This window comes from Alligator mississippiensis, chromosome 5, assembly GCF_030867095.1.
Source record: "Alligator mississippiensis isolate rAllMis1 chromosome 5, rAllMis1, whole genome shotgun sequence".
Classification (NCBI taxonomy): Eukaryota; Metazoa; Chordata; order Crocodylia; family Alligatoridae; genus Alligator; species Alligator mississippiensis.
The window spans coordinates 65,118,279-65,132,904 of record NC_081828.1 but is presented as its reverse complement, the minus strand read 5'-3'; the positions used below and the strand labels follow the sequence as shown (position 1 = coordinate 65,132,904).

The following is a 14,626-nucleotide window of genomic DNA, read 5'->3' as shown; positions in this document are numbered from 1 at the left end:
TTCACAGTCATATGGGTCAATGTGAGGCCTTTCCCTCTACTACACTCCTCTTCAACCTAACACTGGGAATACAGTAGAATTCAAAGACTTTAAACATCACTTACAAGCATGGAAAACCAACTACCTGAAGCCTGTGGATGATAACAAAACAGAGATATGGTGAAGTAAATATGATTGAGGGAGATGCTTTTTTAATTCCAACAATATCCTCACTAGCAGGCAATTTCAAAAACAGGAAAATAAAATACCGTTGCATTCTGGTGTTCCTGGTGGTGACCAGTTTCCTTCCTTACATACTATTCTTGCAGGTCCAGTTAAGGTCTGACCATGCTGGCACCGATAACGAATGATCTCTCCAGGAAAATACCGTTCCCTTTTTGTATCTGCAATCCAGCCATCAACAATAGCAGGTGGAGAGCCACATGTCGCATCTGAAAAGAGATTCAGGGACCCTTACAAACACTGAAACACATATAAAAAGAACCTCAATTTAAATGGTCAATTTATGGGATGAAAGGTGTGAAAATCCTCTTCAGGCTTTCATTCATTTAACCAATCCTACCTATCAGAAGGTTTTTCATTGCAGAGGGGCAACAGAACTATCGACTGTGAAATTCCTTGAGTTAGGATGCAATGCAAAGGCAAAATAATGATGGCTACAACTATATATCAGTAGGAGTTTAGGAGAAAAAATGATAATTCCCAAAGCAACACTTTACACTGTTACAGAAAGTAAGTGTTACATAGTCTTAGGGAGTTTAGGTTTTCATAGATGTAACAGGTAACACATAACTTAAAACATGTAATATCAAGGTTTATCTTTTGTAGTATAAAGGAGGCTTAGGCCTGTCTACTGAGATAGGATTCTTCATGGAAACTTAAGCTGTCAGAAATAAGAATAAAATGTGAGCATGACAACTCTCCAGATCTAGGGAAACTTAGACTTGGACAAATCAATTTGGTTCCCAGTTCACAACAGCGAGCTGGCTGTAGTATGGGTAGATCCAAACCTCCTGAAGCTGAGCCTAAACCTTTCTAACTGTTAATACAGGTATATGAAAATGGGATGGCAATCCCAGCCTGGTGTTTGCCAACAGCAATGTTTCTAAAATTTCTGGTTGGCAGCCACTATCAAGTGGAGTGCCCCAGAGGTCAGTCCTGGGGCCAGTTTTGTACAATGTCTTAACAACCTGGAAGATGCCATAGAGTGCACCCTCAGCAAGTTTTAAGATGGCAGCAAGCTGTGGGGAATAGTAGATATGCTGGAGGTTGGGCTAGGATTCAGAGTAACCTAGAAAAATTGGGGGATTGGGACAAAAGAAATCTCATGAGGTTCAACAAGGACAAGTGCAAAGTCCTGCACTCAGGACATAATAATCCCATGCATCAGTGCAGGTTGGGGGCTGACTGGCTGGGCAGCAGCTCTTCAGAAAAGGACTTGGGAGTTACAGTGGAGAATAAACCTAATACGAGCCAGCAATGTGCCCTTGTTGCCAAGAAGGCCAATGGCATACTGGGCTGAATTGGTAGGTGTGTTGCCAGCAGGTCAAGGGAAATGATTATTCCCTTCTATGCAGCACTGTTGAGGCCATATCTGGAGTACAGGCAGTCCTCAGACTTATGATGCAATTTGTTCCTTCTCGAAAACCGCATCGTAAGTTGAAACATTGTAACTCAGAACAAATTTTCCCATAGGAACAATGTTATAAATGGGGGATTGGTTGCTTTACGATGCTTGACACAATTGCATCCAGCTGATAAGTCTGTTGTGGTGGGGGCAAGGGGGGAAGGGAAGGGGCTTGCGGAAGCAGATCAATGCCCCCTGCAGCGAGGGAGGGATTGGGGCTGGGGCTGGGGCAAGCACTGCCCAATCAAGGCAAGGGACAAGGGAAGGCAGGAAGTGTGGGGAGGGGGCAACTTCAGCCACTCCACACCACTGGTCCAGGAGCTGCTCATTTGGAGGCTTGTGTGGCAGCTCCCACTGCTGCTCCCACTGCCAGTCTGGGAGGGCATGGGGGTGGGTGCATAGGCCTCCAGATCTGTGTGGGGTGAGCAGGGTCAGGCCTGTGATGTACTGCACTCTGGGCGAGTAGCAGAAGGCGCTGGGAATGGGATCTGTGCCCTCCCACTGCTCACCCAGCCAAGCGTGCACTGGCGGGAGCTACCCCAGCCTCCCTGTGCCTCCTAGATGAGCTGCAGCTTCGTCCCATTCTCCGCCCCAACGCCCCACCCCAACTGGGTGAGCAGTGGCAGCAACAGGTCATGGGGGGAGTGTCCCCAGATTGGGGCAGGGTGGGCGGCAGAGCGGAGGGTATGTGTGGGCTGCAGCCACCCAAAAATTCATTGTAGTCCCCCCATAGCTCCCTCTGCAAGCCCAGAGTGCAGCCTGGTGCAGCCTCAGCCTCTCCTGCCCCATGCAGATCTGGGAGCACATGGCCCTCCATGCCCTCCTGGACCAGCTGTGGGAGCAGCAGTGGGCATTGCCCCGCCCCAGCCCTGGCTGGGCAGTGCTTGGCCCAGCCCCTGTCCCAGCTCCAGCCCCACTTGCTGCAGGGGGATTGATCTGCCCCCTGCCATGCCCCTTTCCTCCTCCCTCCCCTTCTACCACACCAGACTTACCAGCTGAGACCTGTGTCAGAACGTCGAAACAGGGTGTGAATTTATAAAGGTCATAAGTACCATTTGCTGTAACTCAAAAAGTTGTAAGTCAAGGACTGTTCAGTTTTGAGCCCCCCCACTACAGAAAGGATGTAGAAAAATTAGAGAGAGTCCAGTGGAGGGCAACAAACATGGTGAGGGTGCTGGGGCACATGAGTTATGAGGAAAGACTGAGGGAACTGGACTAATTTAGTCTAGAGAAGACGAGACTGAGAGGGGAATTAATAGAAGCTTTCAACTACCTGAAGTAGTGAACGAAAGAGGATGGAGCTAGATTGTTCTCTGTGGTGGCAAATGACAGAACAAGGCAAAACAGTCTTAAGATGCAGCAAGGGATGTTTAGGTTAGATATTAGGAAGAATTTTCCTACTAGTAGGGTATTAAAACACTGGAGCAGGTTACCCAGGGAGGTTGTGGAATCTCCATCCTTGGAGGTTTTTAAGACTCAGCTAGACAAAGCTTCATCTGGAATGATCTAGTTTGGAGTGGTCCTGCTTTGAGCAGGGGGATGGACTAGATGACCTCCCAAGGTCCCTTCTAACCCTCATTTTCTATGATACTATGAAATGTGGACCAAAGATGTTACGGACCATATTCCTTTCTTGCAGTATATTCCAGTGACTATATGGCATATTTACTCGAATACGAGGTCCACCCCGCATCCTACCAGTCAGCATATGGAGAAAAGCCTCTTTGCTTATATTTGCATACAGAACAGAAGGAAGAACAGGCAGCTGCTGCAGATCTGACTCCAGCTCTAAGCCCAGGTCAGGGCTAGAGTCAGATTCACAGCAGCCTCCTCCCCCGACCTCCACTTCTCCTCTGCAGCTTCTGCCCCCTGCCCACCTCTTCCCTTTCCCTTACTATCAGGTACAGTATGGCTGGAATCTCGGATGGGCATGGAGCCCAGGGACATTCCTCTCCCTGCCTGGCCAATCAGCAGCTCCAACACTGCTGCTTTATCTGCCCAGCCACCAGGAGCTGCAGCACTGCTGCATGGACAAGCAAAGGCTGAGCTTCTACATGCTGTGTTCTGGAGGTGGGGGTGGAAAAGGAGCAGAGACCGAGGGGGTATGTAGGGAAGAGGCAGAGGCTAGGGGAGGAGGGGGAGGGAAGAGACAGAGACTGGAGGGAGTGGGAGGAGGGGCAGAGGCTGTGGGAAGTTGGGGCTGGGATTGCAGCATGGACATTAGGAGAATAGTTGTAATGAAGATAATATGCATGTGAAAGACTGAAGACATGCTGTTTGTCCACTGTATGGACAAACTGCAGCTGAGATAATGAAAAAGCATCCGTGTTGTAAGAGAACCACTTAAAAAAGAAAACATTGGTAGCTGTCTAAATGGACATATGGTTGTACCACAACACGATGAATGAGTAAATATTAGTATTGCCAAACACCTATCTTCAGGCTCAGAAATAGTCTGGATAACCTAAAGATGTTCAGAAACAATTCAAACAAGAGTTGTCAGGAGAAAAGATAAGGTGAAAATGGGGCTATTCTAATGACATAGACAAAGTGGGCAAACACAGAGTATGGAACACCTGCTCTGGTCTTGCTTTTGGAAGAGCCTATAACATTCAGGACCGAGTTTGGCCTCAAGACCAGGACATCACATGTTCCCTCAGTCTGAGTAATCAGCTGCCTAGGAGAGTCTACTTCTCCATGGTTGCTGGACCAGATTGAAAAGGATCACAGTTAACAGGAGCAGTCTGCTGGCAAGAATCCTGGCTTCAATCTTACCCACCTGCTGAGCCTGCTAGCTACCCTTTAATATACTGAAGTGTGTGGCCCTTCCAGGGACGGGAGCATTTGGAAAGAGGAGAGGTGGGATTGGCAGCCTCTGCATGTGGATCTTGGGCATCTCCATTGTTACAAGAAAGGAAAAAAATTCTGCAAAAGGAGGATTCATTCCCATCCACCAGTGATACAGCTGGCATGAGCTTAACAGTGAACTGAAAAAATCCATAGACATAGAGTTATCTTCTACAATTTTAGTGGTGACTAGAATAACATTGAGGGCTGTAAGCTATTTGGAGATGGTGATGAAGGGGACCTTGAGTCTCCCCCTTGGGATGCATAGAAAAATGAGGGTTCATAGATGGTGAGGAGGCCCTTGTTCTTCAAAATGTCTTTTGACCATGCAAGGCTTTGTACTGCTGGCTACGTTGTTGGCCAGGTTTACCCTATATCCTGGCATTCCCTAACAGGACACAACTGATCATATGAAGAAGCTGCAGCATGGACAACTCCTGAGCAGCAGTTAAGGTTTCTTTTGCTATTTACCAGGCAAGTTTTAGGGCCTTCACCTTGCTACAGGCCTCTCACTGCTGCCTGGGCTATTTGCAATGTAACACATCCATGGTTCTGCTGTTTTCCTTGCCCAGATCCTAAGAAGATTTTTCAGGTCAAAGGACCATAGGGATGTAGGGCTGGAAGGGAAGCCACTGGTCATTGCAAGAGGGAGCTTAGAGCTCCTATTTCTTTAAGTGAAGAAACTGCAGCAGCTAGAGCCAAGCAGCTAATCGGGGGTCGGCTGTTAGAGGGAACGCAGCTATAAAATACTGCTGCCTAGACAGTAAGCTGCCCATCAAGGAAAAGGGCACATATGCAGCCAGTCGGGGGCTAGCAGTTAAAAGATCAAACCAATAGATAACAGAGTGTTAGCCAGAAACTAGCAACTAAGCAGCAGCAAGGGAAGGCAGGGAGATCACTAGGCTCAGAATGAATGCCACCGTGTGTGGCTGCTGCATCACCTGACCAGAAGGAGGCATGGGTTAGGGAGCATATAAAAACTCTGGGTGAGCCTGGGAAGTCAGTCTGGCCTACATGGTGCTGAAGAAAGATCTCTGGGGCAGGATCATAGGGAAACCTCTGGATGACCCTGGGAGTAATGCAGGCAGAATTTTGCCCACTTGCATGGAATACAGCACAGGGTAGGGGGAAGCCTGGTGGAGCAGCCAGTGACCTGGGTTTGAACCTCTGGTAGGGCTAGTTTATGTTATAGTGAGTGGGCTTAGGTTTTGCTATAGTTTATACCGGAGGTTTGGGGTCTGGACTCTTAGGGATGAAATGAGGTCCTAGAGTGCCAGAGAAGTCCCTGGAACAGGGTGCAAGCTGTTGTGTAACCTGAGAGGGCAAGTCTCAGGGCCGGGTGTCCAGCACCAGGGTGAGGTGAAGCAAGATTTAGAGACCTGCAGCCTGGAGCAAGGGCAGAGATGGGACTAGAGACACCACAGTCCAAAGAGGGTCAGAGTCTAGGGCTGGGGCCCACAGCTCAGGAGTGGTAGAGATAAAAGCCCAGGAGAGCAAGGCAGAGGTTGGTGTCCAGAAGCTGAGTCCGGCACAGTGGACCTGAGCTAGTTGGCCCAGCAAGTGAAAAGGGGCAGAGGGTGAGAAGGCTGACATCCCAACAAGCGTGTGATGGAATGGTAACTTCTGTGAGACATGAGCATGACTACAGGGCAGATCAGAGGCCACAAATCTAGCCCTTAAGGTGATAACTATGCGAGACCACAGACTGTAGACAAGGGCTTGCAGTGGGGATCCTGGGCAGCCTCTCTTTCCCAATTAAATATCTACATCAAGGAATGGCATGTGGAGGAAAAATGGGGAGGGAACACAGGTAGCCAGAGTAAGCATGGCCACCAGCAAGCATCACAGCCACCACTGGGACCAGGAACCTGTTACAGTCATCTAGTCCAGACCACTGATCAAGGCTGTATAATCCCTGACTAAACTATCTCAGACAGGTGTCTGTCCAACCCAGCTCTTGAAAATTTCCCGGGATGCAGAGTCCATAGCTTCTCTAGATAGCTTGTTTCAATGATTAAATACCCTTGTTGAGAAAAATGTCTTTTTAATCTCCAACCTAAATTTGCTCTGCTGACTCTTGAGGCCATTGCTGTTAGGCCCAACAGTCACAAAGTCTGTCTCTATCCTTTTTATAATTATCTGTCTGGTATTTCATCATTTCATAGTTTCATAGTTGGTAGCGTCGGAAGGGACCTGAGCAGATCAAGTACGACCCCCTGCCATGGCAGGAATGAGTACTGGGGTCAAACAACCCTGACAAGGTGTTCATCCAGCCTCCTTTTGAAGACCCCCAGGGTAGGAGCCAGCACCACTTCTCTTGGAAGTCGGTTCCAGATCCTAGCCACTCTGACTGTGAAGTAGTGCCTCCTGAGATCTAGACTGAATCTGCCCTCTGCCAGCTTGTGACCATTATTTCTCACTCCTGGTAGTGCTCGGAAGAACAGGGACTCTCCCAATGCCTGCTGGTCTGCCCTGACAAGTTTGTAAATGGCTACTAGATCCCCACTCAGCCTTCTCTTGTGGAGGCTGAACAGGTTCAGGTCTCATTGCTTCTCCTGGCAGGGCCTGCCCTGCTGTCCCCTGATCATGCGAGTGGCCTTCCTCTGGACCCTCTCCATGTTGTCCACTTCCCTCCTGAAGTGCGGCACCCAGAACTGGATGCAGTACTCCAATTGCAGCCTGACCAGTGTCACATAGAGGGGGAGGATGACCTCCTTGGACCTGCTTGAGATGCATTTGTGGATGCATGACAAGGTACAGTTGGCCTTCCTGACCGTGTCCACACACTGTCGGCCCATGTTCATTTTGGCATCAATAATGACTCCAAGATCCTTTTCTGCCTCTGCACTGATGAGAAGGGAGTTCCCCAGCCTGTAGATATTCTGCTGGTTCTTCCTCCCCAGGTGCAGTACCTTGCACTTGTCAGTGTTAAAACCCATCCTGTTCTCATCCACCCACCCCTGTAACCTGTTCAGGTCCAATTGCAGCCTATTCCTCCCTTTTTGCATGCCGACTTCTCCTCACATCTTAGTGTCATCTGTGAATTTGAACAGGGTGCTTTTTACCCCCTCGTCCAAATTGCTGATGAAGATGTTGAACACTGTGGGCCCGAGGACTGAGCCCTGTGGAACCCCACTGCCCACATCCCTCCAGGTCGAATAAGACCCATCCACCACCAGACTCTGGGTGCGGCCCTCCAGCCAATTAGTGACCCATCTGACTGTGTAGGTATCGATGCCATAGTCTCCTAGTTTTTTAATGAGAATGGGGTGAGAGACAGTGTCGAAGGCCTTCCTAAAGTCCAGAAAGACTATGTCCACCGTGACACCTGCATCCAAGGATTTTGTGACCTGATCCTAGAAGGCCACCAGGTTGGTCTGACAGGACCTGCCTCTAACGAACCCATGTTGGTTGCCTCTAAGCATAATCTTCCCCTGCTGGCCCCTTGCAGACATGCTCCAGGATAATTCTCCCAGAAAGCTTACCCAGGACCAAGGTAAGACTAAAAGCTTATAGTTTCCTGGGTCCTCCTTCCTCCCTTTTTTGAAAATGGGAACCACATTGGCCCTTTTCCAGTCCTCCGGCACAATGCCAGAGCACCATGAGCGCTCATAAAGCCTGGTCCCGCAATGACCTCTGCTAGTTCCCTCAGCACCTTAAGGGCTTTGAAGTGTGTTATCAAACCTTCTCTCAGTCTTTTCTTCCCTATACTAAATCATCCTAATTCTTTCAGTCTTTCATTATATATCATGTTTCCCAGGCAACAGAAGGCCATAAAGAGGTCTAGGATCTGTGCATGTGTTCAGTGGCTGAGAGTCAGCCTTACTGTTATCAGGTTCGGTAACTGTAGAAAAATGAAGGATAGGCTTGCCTTTCATAGCCCCAAGTTCTTTCCCTGAACAATCTAGGACAAACACAGAAAGGGCAGTATCTGGTTGTACACCAGATTTTAAGGTGGGAGGTGATATATGGTTGTCAGAAATCCAGAACAGCGGAGGTCAGAAAGCATACAGAGTAACTATATGTGAGATAGTACAAGCTACTGTGGGGAGAATGACTACTTGGCTTAATTGAAGAAAAGCTGCAAGTATACTAAAAGTGAGCATAGAACCTGGAAAATGATTATCCTAGAATGCAGCAGTGTGTGGGCTGGTCTCTCTCTTAGTCTGCTCTTGCTCATGGCAAGCAAACAAAGCCTGGTCAACTGAATGCAACTGCACCTGCAAGATTTGTTCCAGGTTTAAGCCTCCTGTTTCAGTTCTCACAGTTTACTCTCTTCATGCATCTATGGCCTAAATCATGATCTAAAACTTGAAGACTCTAAGGACAAGCATCCTGATTTTACCATAAAGAACCATAATGCTTTTTACTAAAAGCAGACAAACTCACCGATGGGAGGTAGTATTAACTATAACCCAGTCAAATTTTTCCCCAAGTGCTTTTTATTGATTTTATTGGCTTTTTTATTGAAACTGGACATGGATATTATTTTATTAGGGGCATATCCCTATTTGATACCAATGCCTACCCAGAATATGTCGTCATGACAATTTTTAACCCTTCAGTAAGGGTTCATGAGCTGTGTCATTTAATTACATCCCACCATATTTCCAACATTTTCCTATTCCATTCTGGTGGACATTTCTGTTCTAGTGGAGAATGGATGGAGTCTTTGATACCCTCCCTCACAACCTTTCTTGTGCTCAGCCCTCCTTGTGGGGCTGAACTTAGCTGTTCATGAGGGAAGATCACATCAAAGGGAAAATCTTAACATGTATCCCCATCCTCACCATGTCTAAAAACACTAACTCCTACCTTGGCAAGTGGGCGGTTGTGACCACTCTCTGTTTTCACAAATGACCTGATTTGATCCCACACTCCGGAAGCCTCTATGACATTTATACTGCACTCTGGTTCCTGGCGGATACATTTCATTGTCAGTAGGTATAATATCTGCATTGGCAACATTAGGTGGAGGTCCGCATCTTACATCTGGAAGGAAAGACATAGATAAAGATGCCAGAAGTAAAAAGCTACTGAAGTAGTGTCTTAGTTTATGAAAATACATTATGTCTCATTAAACAAAGTATACTTGCAAAACAAAAGCTGGGAGACAAACTTCTAACAGAAAAAAAATGGAAATATGGGCCTTTGTTGATGCTCTTGCCCCAGATAAAACACATCTTTGCTTTAAAGGTGGTGAAACCTGACCCTACTGAGAGGAAATATGTCCTGTACATTGTTGTATGTCACAGAGGAAAAGGGGAAGCACCTTTTTATTTTATAATATATAGATTGTTGCTATGTTAGCTACATAAATGGCATGAAATAAACTAAGGAAAGCTCTGTTCCATAGTTGCCTGTTGTTCTCTACTGGGAGTTTTGCCAGGATAGTTGTGTTGATTGGGAAGTATGGTCTTTTCACACTGCTGGTCACCATATCTGTGTTATTTGTATCTTGATAAACAAGCCAGAGAAGCAGAATCCAGAAGTCTGTAACATAGGTTATTGAAAATAAGAGTAATAGCCAGCCTTCTACTAGGGACAGCTGCTGCTGACTGTCGCAGCTACAATACACACGGTGGCTGTGTCCACATGAGCATGGATGTTTGTTTGCTTGGGGAAAACTAACAGCAGCACACCTTGTGCCACTGCTGGTTGTCTCCGGGGGTGCCTGTGCCATGTGGCCTCTGGCACACAGCAGATTACCCTCTGTGGGGTAGGGGAGGCTTGGGCCAGCAGCCTTAACTGGGGACCTCCTGGGATTGCAGCTGTGGCAAACTTGCTGCTCAGAGCCTGGCTGCCAGCTGGATGATGGCTCTGGCCAGCCGGGCTTCCATTTTGAGTGGCACACACTACCCCTGTGTGTGCCACTCCACTTCTTGCATGGGATTTTTTGACCCCTGGATATCCATGCGCTGTTCCCTTGCAACAGCTGAATATGCATTATGTAGCACCACAGATGTGCCTGGGGCACCACATACCACACGGCTGCGCTTGTCTGGACATGACCTGTGAGGGCTCCACCTATCCCACCTTTTAGAGCAGGTAGATATTACAATTTATAGAGTTTTATCAGGTACCTGCACAATATCCATGTGGTTAAAATGTTGGAGTTTTGCCACAAGACTTAATCTAGTGGATTACAGCCCAGCCACAGAACAGAGTTTATTTTAACTATATTCCCTCCCATTGTCCATCAATAGCCAGGGGAATAACTTTGTTGGAGTCCATTATAAATGACATTCTTCCATATCCTTTCTCTAGTGCCTTGACTCAACTTGATGGAATAGTTATCTATGTGCAGAGAATATTTTGGATGAATCTCGAGAGAGTCTCAGGAGAGACCCCATGCAGAATACATACTCAGCCAGTGGCATAGCAGAGGTGGGGCTGGGTCAGGCGCAGGGCTGTGGGGAGGTGCCAACAGGCTGCAGAACTGGAAGCGGTGGCAGCGGCACAGGAAGCACTTCCAGTTTCCAGTTTCACCCTCCCACCTCCAATCGACCACTGTAGGGGGTGCACACAGGTGCAGGTGCCCCCTGAGATTGGTCACTGCCCACGCTGCTGGCGGCATCTGCAGGCAGTAACCAATCGACGCTTACCAATCCCTATCCCCACACCACCAGAGCTGCTGCCGTCATCTGCAGGTGGTGTGCCAGGGGCTGGGGCACAAATGTAAGCGCTGGCCCCCAGGCACCCGAGACCTTTGGTACACCAAGGGGGTGTCTGGGGGTCGGACTTGATGATCTATTGAGGTCCCTTCCGACCCTAACATCTATGAAAACCACTGTACTCAGTGAATCTGGTCTTTGGATGGGGTCTCCACTCCTTGCTTAAATCACCTTTCAGCTCTGAGAACTTTCTGATCTGATTATAGCTTGGGAGATACAACCATATTCTTAGTTAACAAGACAAAGTTTGATCTAACTTTATTTAGATCAGATAGTAGGTCTCTAGGTTATGCTGTTCTTTTACCAATTCCAGGGAAGCCAGTTCTTCAAGGAAAAGAAAAAAGAGGAAGAGGGTGCAAAAGGACCAAAAGCTGGCTGATCAATAGATCCAGAGATCCCAGGAATATAGTGTAAAGATCCGTAGTGGCTTTAAGTCCTCAGTGTTAAAACATTACAAATCAATTTAGTTTTGAGATGGGGTATGCACATATGCTAGGGTTCATCTCTAGGCTGTGCTTTATTACAAGATATGTTCTTTATTATAAGGCTATTTTTTCTACCAGTAATTTACCCCTTATGGCTTGATCTTATTCACATACAAAGTTTAATTTTATGTATTGTCATATAGAAGTAAGCATAAGCACTATACACAACACCTACACTCTGGAAAATTTGTATTCACAATAGGATGATCAATAACACAGTTTATCAGCATTGAGTTATTTCATTCAATTAGCCTTTATATATTTGTAATAATTATGCAAATAATTTAACCACTTTTGATTTCTATTTTATCCCACAGCATTGTATTCATTGTTGCTGAGTAAAGGTATTCAGTTATATTTGAGTGACAAGCAATCAATACTACATATCAATAATATATATCAAATATGCCTATTAGATTCTAATATATATCCAAAATATGATGTCCTGTAGAATTTTAAACTTTCAGTAAGACCTCATGACCTGTGTCATTTAGTGACACAAGAATATGGTTGTATAAGACCAGAATATGTCTATGGGTATGTATTTTTCGCATGGTTCCTGTTCCACTTTGTGGACTGATATATGAAAAATGGGTGGGAATCTTTGATCTGCCTTTCCTGTGCCCGCTTCAGTTTTTGGGGTTGAATGCAATAGTGCATGTTCCGCGTGTAAAATAAATATCCTTAACCTGCTCCCATGCCTCAATAACACATCTGGTTTTACTTGTTTTGACTAAAAACACAAACTCCTACCTTGGCATATTGGTGCTTGTGACCATTGTCTGTTTTCACAAGTGACCTCATTTGATCCTACAAGCTGAAAATGTGAGCGACATCTATACTGCACTTTGGTTCCTGGTGGAGGCTTCTGAGGTCTACTGCTTACAAAATCAGCATTGGCAACTTGTGGTGGAGGTCCACATGATACATCTGGAAGGGGAGACATACATGAATGTGTCAATAGAGAAAAACAACCAAACAAAATCTTAGTTTCAGGAAACATAATATGACCCACAATACACTTGCGAAACGAAAGTTATGAGACCAACTTTCAACAGGAAGAAAAAGGAAACAAGGCCCTTATTCCATGCCCCTCTCCACATAAAACACATTTTTAGTAAAAGGACTGCAGAACCAGGCCTCTAGAGTGACATGCAAACTGGCAAAACTTCGGAGCACAGAGTGGGCTTAAGTCACAGACACATGACAGAACATCTCTCTCACTGCATCATTCCTCCTCAGCAAAAGGATTAACGCTTAGAGAGGGGCTATTTTAAGTAAGTATAGATCACTCATTGGCCCTCCCCATCTGGCACCTCATTATAATATTTTAGTGTCTAGAATAATAAAAGATTAGGTTATTGAAATAAATTGCATGCCATACCTTCACATGTAGGTGGCTTAGTCCAGTTTCCTGCCTGACATATGATGTTCTCTTCTCCGCGAATACTAAAACCTCGTCTGCATTCATAACGTACTGTTTCACCAGCCTTATAATGAATCTTTGTTCCACGTCTTTGGACACTGTGAAGAACACTTGGAACTTTTCCACACGGCATTTCTAAAAAGGTACACACAACAGGTTAATATAAATTAAAAATGTCCGGTAAAATATGCGCCATACCATGTAAAAATAACCTTGTCACAGTTAAAAGTTAAAAGTTTATTTAATTAAAGATTTTGTAGCATGGTGTATGGATATCCATGACAGCTAATCTAAATAAAGTCCAACCTATGGATAATTAAATTAACCAGGGCCCTAAGTCTTGAACTAAGGGGATGGTTGTTGAAGCAATGTAGTTTCTATGCCTCCCCCACCCACCAGCAAGGCTCGTATTTGCAGTCACTTCTCTGCCTCTGACCTCTTATGCAAGAGAATGTCTGTTTTATCAGCATAACTATCCCTCAGTGTTCAGGCATTCTCATAGGTGTCTTCATCATCAGAGCAAAGCAGCCCACCAGAAGTGACTGATTTATATTCATGCAACCTTGTAGAGGCAAGGAATTACTCTTATCCCCATTTAAGGATGAACTATCAAAGAACAGATTTAAGGACCTTGCCCAAGGTCTCACACAAATTTCATGGCAAAGTGAGGTTAGGAAATCCATATCCTTGGGATCCTACTTTGCAAATATGTTTTAAAAACCAAACCTCCTTTAAAAAATGTAAGGACTTCACTCAATCAGTATTTTCCTAAAGCATCTCCCTCAAATAACCCAGATGTGACATAAGTCTACACAAATCTATGGTATTAAAAAAATTAAGTCTTCAGCAAGTGTTTTTCTAAAGACCATCAATAAGTGAGGAGTTACCATTTTAAAATTTAGCCTCTAGTTTAAAATAGTTGACTTCTCCACAAAGTGGCGTACCACTGGAAACATTACATTGTCAAATTACCATCACAAGTTGGGCCTTCAGTCCATGTTCCCATACTGCAAGTAATCTTTGATCTTCCTTTTAACACAAAGCCAGTGTGACAAGTATACTCTAATACAAAGCCATTTGGGTAAGTTACTGGTCCTGATTGCTCCACTCCTAGATTCTGATGCTCTTGTCTGAGCTTACCATTTTCCAGGGGGGGTGGTAGCCCACATGCATTTATTTCTATTTACAAAAGAGAAATGAACAGTGTTACCATTAGTACATCACATCCACGTCAAGACTAACATTGTGGAATATATAAAAGCAAAGTGAAATGTAAACAAACTGTCAACACTTTTAAGACTATGGAAGAATAAGGAGACTTATTCTAAATTTGTGATATTACTTGCTTCAAATGACAGTGAACAGGCAAATCCCATTACACTAATGTAATGCATCAAATGCTAATGACTAGGGCCAATCACTCAAGAAGACAATTACAATTGTTCTGTTAACGGTCATGAGAATGGAATGGAATAGTACAGTAAAAGTTAACCAGCATTTTAGTAACCGGCACACTCTAGTAACCAGTATTTCTGGCCAGTCAGACTCTGGAGGGAGGAGGGGGAAG

General features: G+C 45.6%; 1 protein-coding gene across 2 annotated transcripts in view; it reads right to left on the bottom strand.

Annotated features, from left to right (window-relative positions):
* The window catches only part of CFH (complement factor H), a 104,185-nt gene that overhangs the window by 13,719 nt on the left and 75,840 nt on the right, over positions 1-14,626 (bottom strand). For both annotated transcript variants that reach the window (XM_059728416.1, XM_059728417.1), the window contains exons 18-22: positions 14,032-14,238; positions 13,018-13,194; positions 12,387-12,563; positions 9,290-9,466; positions 249-431 (exon numbers count right to left, since the gene is read on the bottom strand). In XM_059728416.1, coding sequence (XP_059584399.1) covers positions 249-431; positions 9,290-9,466; positions 12,387-12,563; positions 13,018-13,194; positions 14,032-14,238 — 921 coding nt within the window. The remainder of the gene's footprint in view (positions 1-248; positions 432-9,289; positions 9,467-12,386; positions 12,564-13,017; positions 13,195-14,031; positions 14,239-14,626) is intronic.